Source organism: Egretta garzetta, unplaced genomic scaffold, assembly GCF_000687185.1.
Source record: "Egretta garzetta isolate BGI_Z169 unplaced genomic scaffold, ASM68718v1 scaffold60, whole genome shotgun sequence".
Classification (NCBI taxonomy): Eukaryota; Metazoa; Chordata; class Aves; order Pelecaniformes; family Ardeidae; genus Egretta; species Egretta garzetta.
Window position 1 is genome coordinate 3,205,379 of NW_009258269.1, and position 592 is coordinate 3,205,970.

Here is a 592-nt window from a genome sequence, read left to right on the forward strand (position 1 = left end):
GCACTGGCAGGATGCAGGAGGGTGGGGGGGTGGTCATTCTGGTCCAGCACAAAGATGTAGACGGTAACGTTGGCATGGAGCGGGGGGGACCCCGAGTCCCGCACAGCCACAGAGACCGGCAGAACCTGCAGCAGCTCGAAGTCAAAGGTGCGCTGAGCATAGAGGTTGCCATTGTCAGGATTGATGTGGACAAAGGAAGAAGTGGGGGCACCCTGCACTTGGCCACTCTCTATAGAGTAAACGAGACGGGAATTATCCCCGTCATCAGGGTCCGAGGCAGAGACAGTGCACAGCAGGGAGCCCGGTAGGTTGTTCTCCGGGAGGAAGGCATCGTAGGAGGGCTGCAAGAAGCGCGGGGGGTTGTCATTCACGTCAGATATGTTGAGGAGCAGTGTGAGCGTCTTGGTGAGTGCAGGAGACCCCCCGTCCTGGGCGATCAGCTCCACTACATACTGTGAGATGGACTCTCGGTCCAGGCTCTCCCAGGTGACCAGGGAGAAGTGGTTCTGAAGGGACCTGATGGCAAAAGGCACATCAGGTGAGATCTCCAGGCTCACATCCCCATTGGCCCCCGAGTCTCGGTCCCGCACGT

At 59.1% G+C, this 592-nt stretch overlaps 2 protein-coding genes across 2 annotated transcripts in view; both read right to left on the minus strand.

Moving 5' to 3' along the window:
- Positions 1 to 592, minus strand: part of LOC104135801 (protocadherin gamma-B1) — a 41,374-nt gene that overhangs the window by 29,501 nt on the left and 11,281 nt on the right. The gene's annotated exons all lie outside the window — the stretch shown is intronic.
- LOC118451723 (cadherin-23-like) overlaps positions 1 to 592 on the minus strand; it is a gene marked incomplete at its 5' end in the record, with an annotated part of 8,313 nt that overhangs the window by 6,895 nt on the left and 826 nt on the right. The window contains one exon of the mRNA XM_035889061.1: positions 5 to 592. This exon is cut by the window's right edge and continues 826 nt beyond it. Coding sequence (XP_035744954.1) covers positions 5 to 592 — 588 coding nt within the window. The remainder of the gene's footprint in view (positions 1 to 4) is intronic.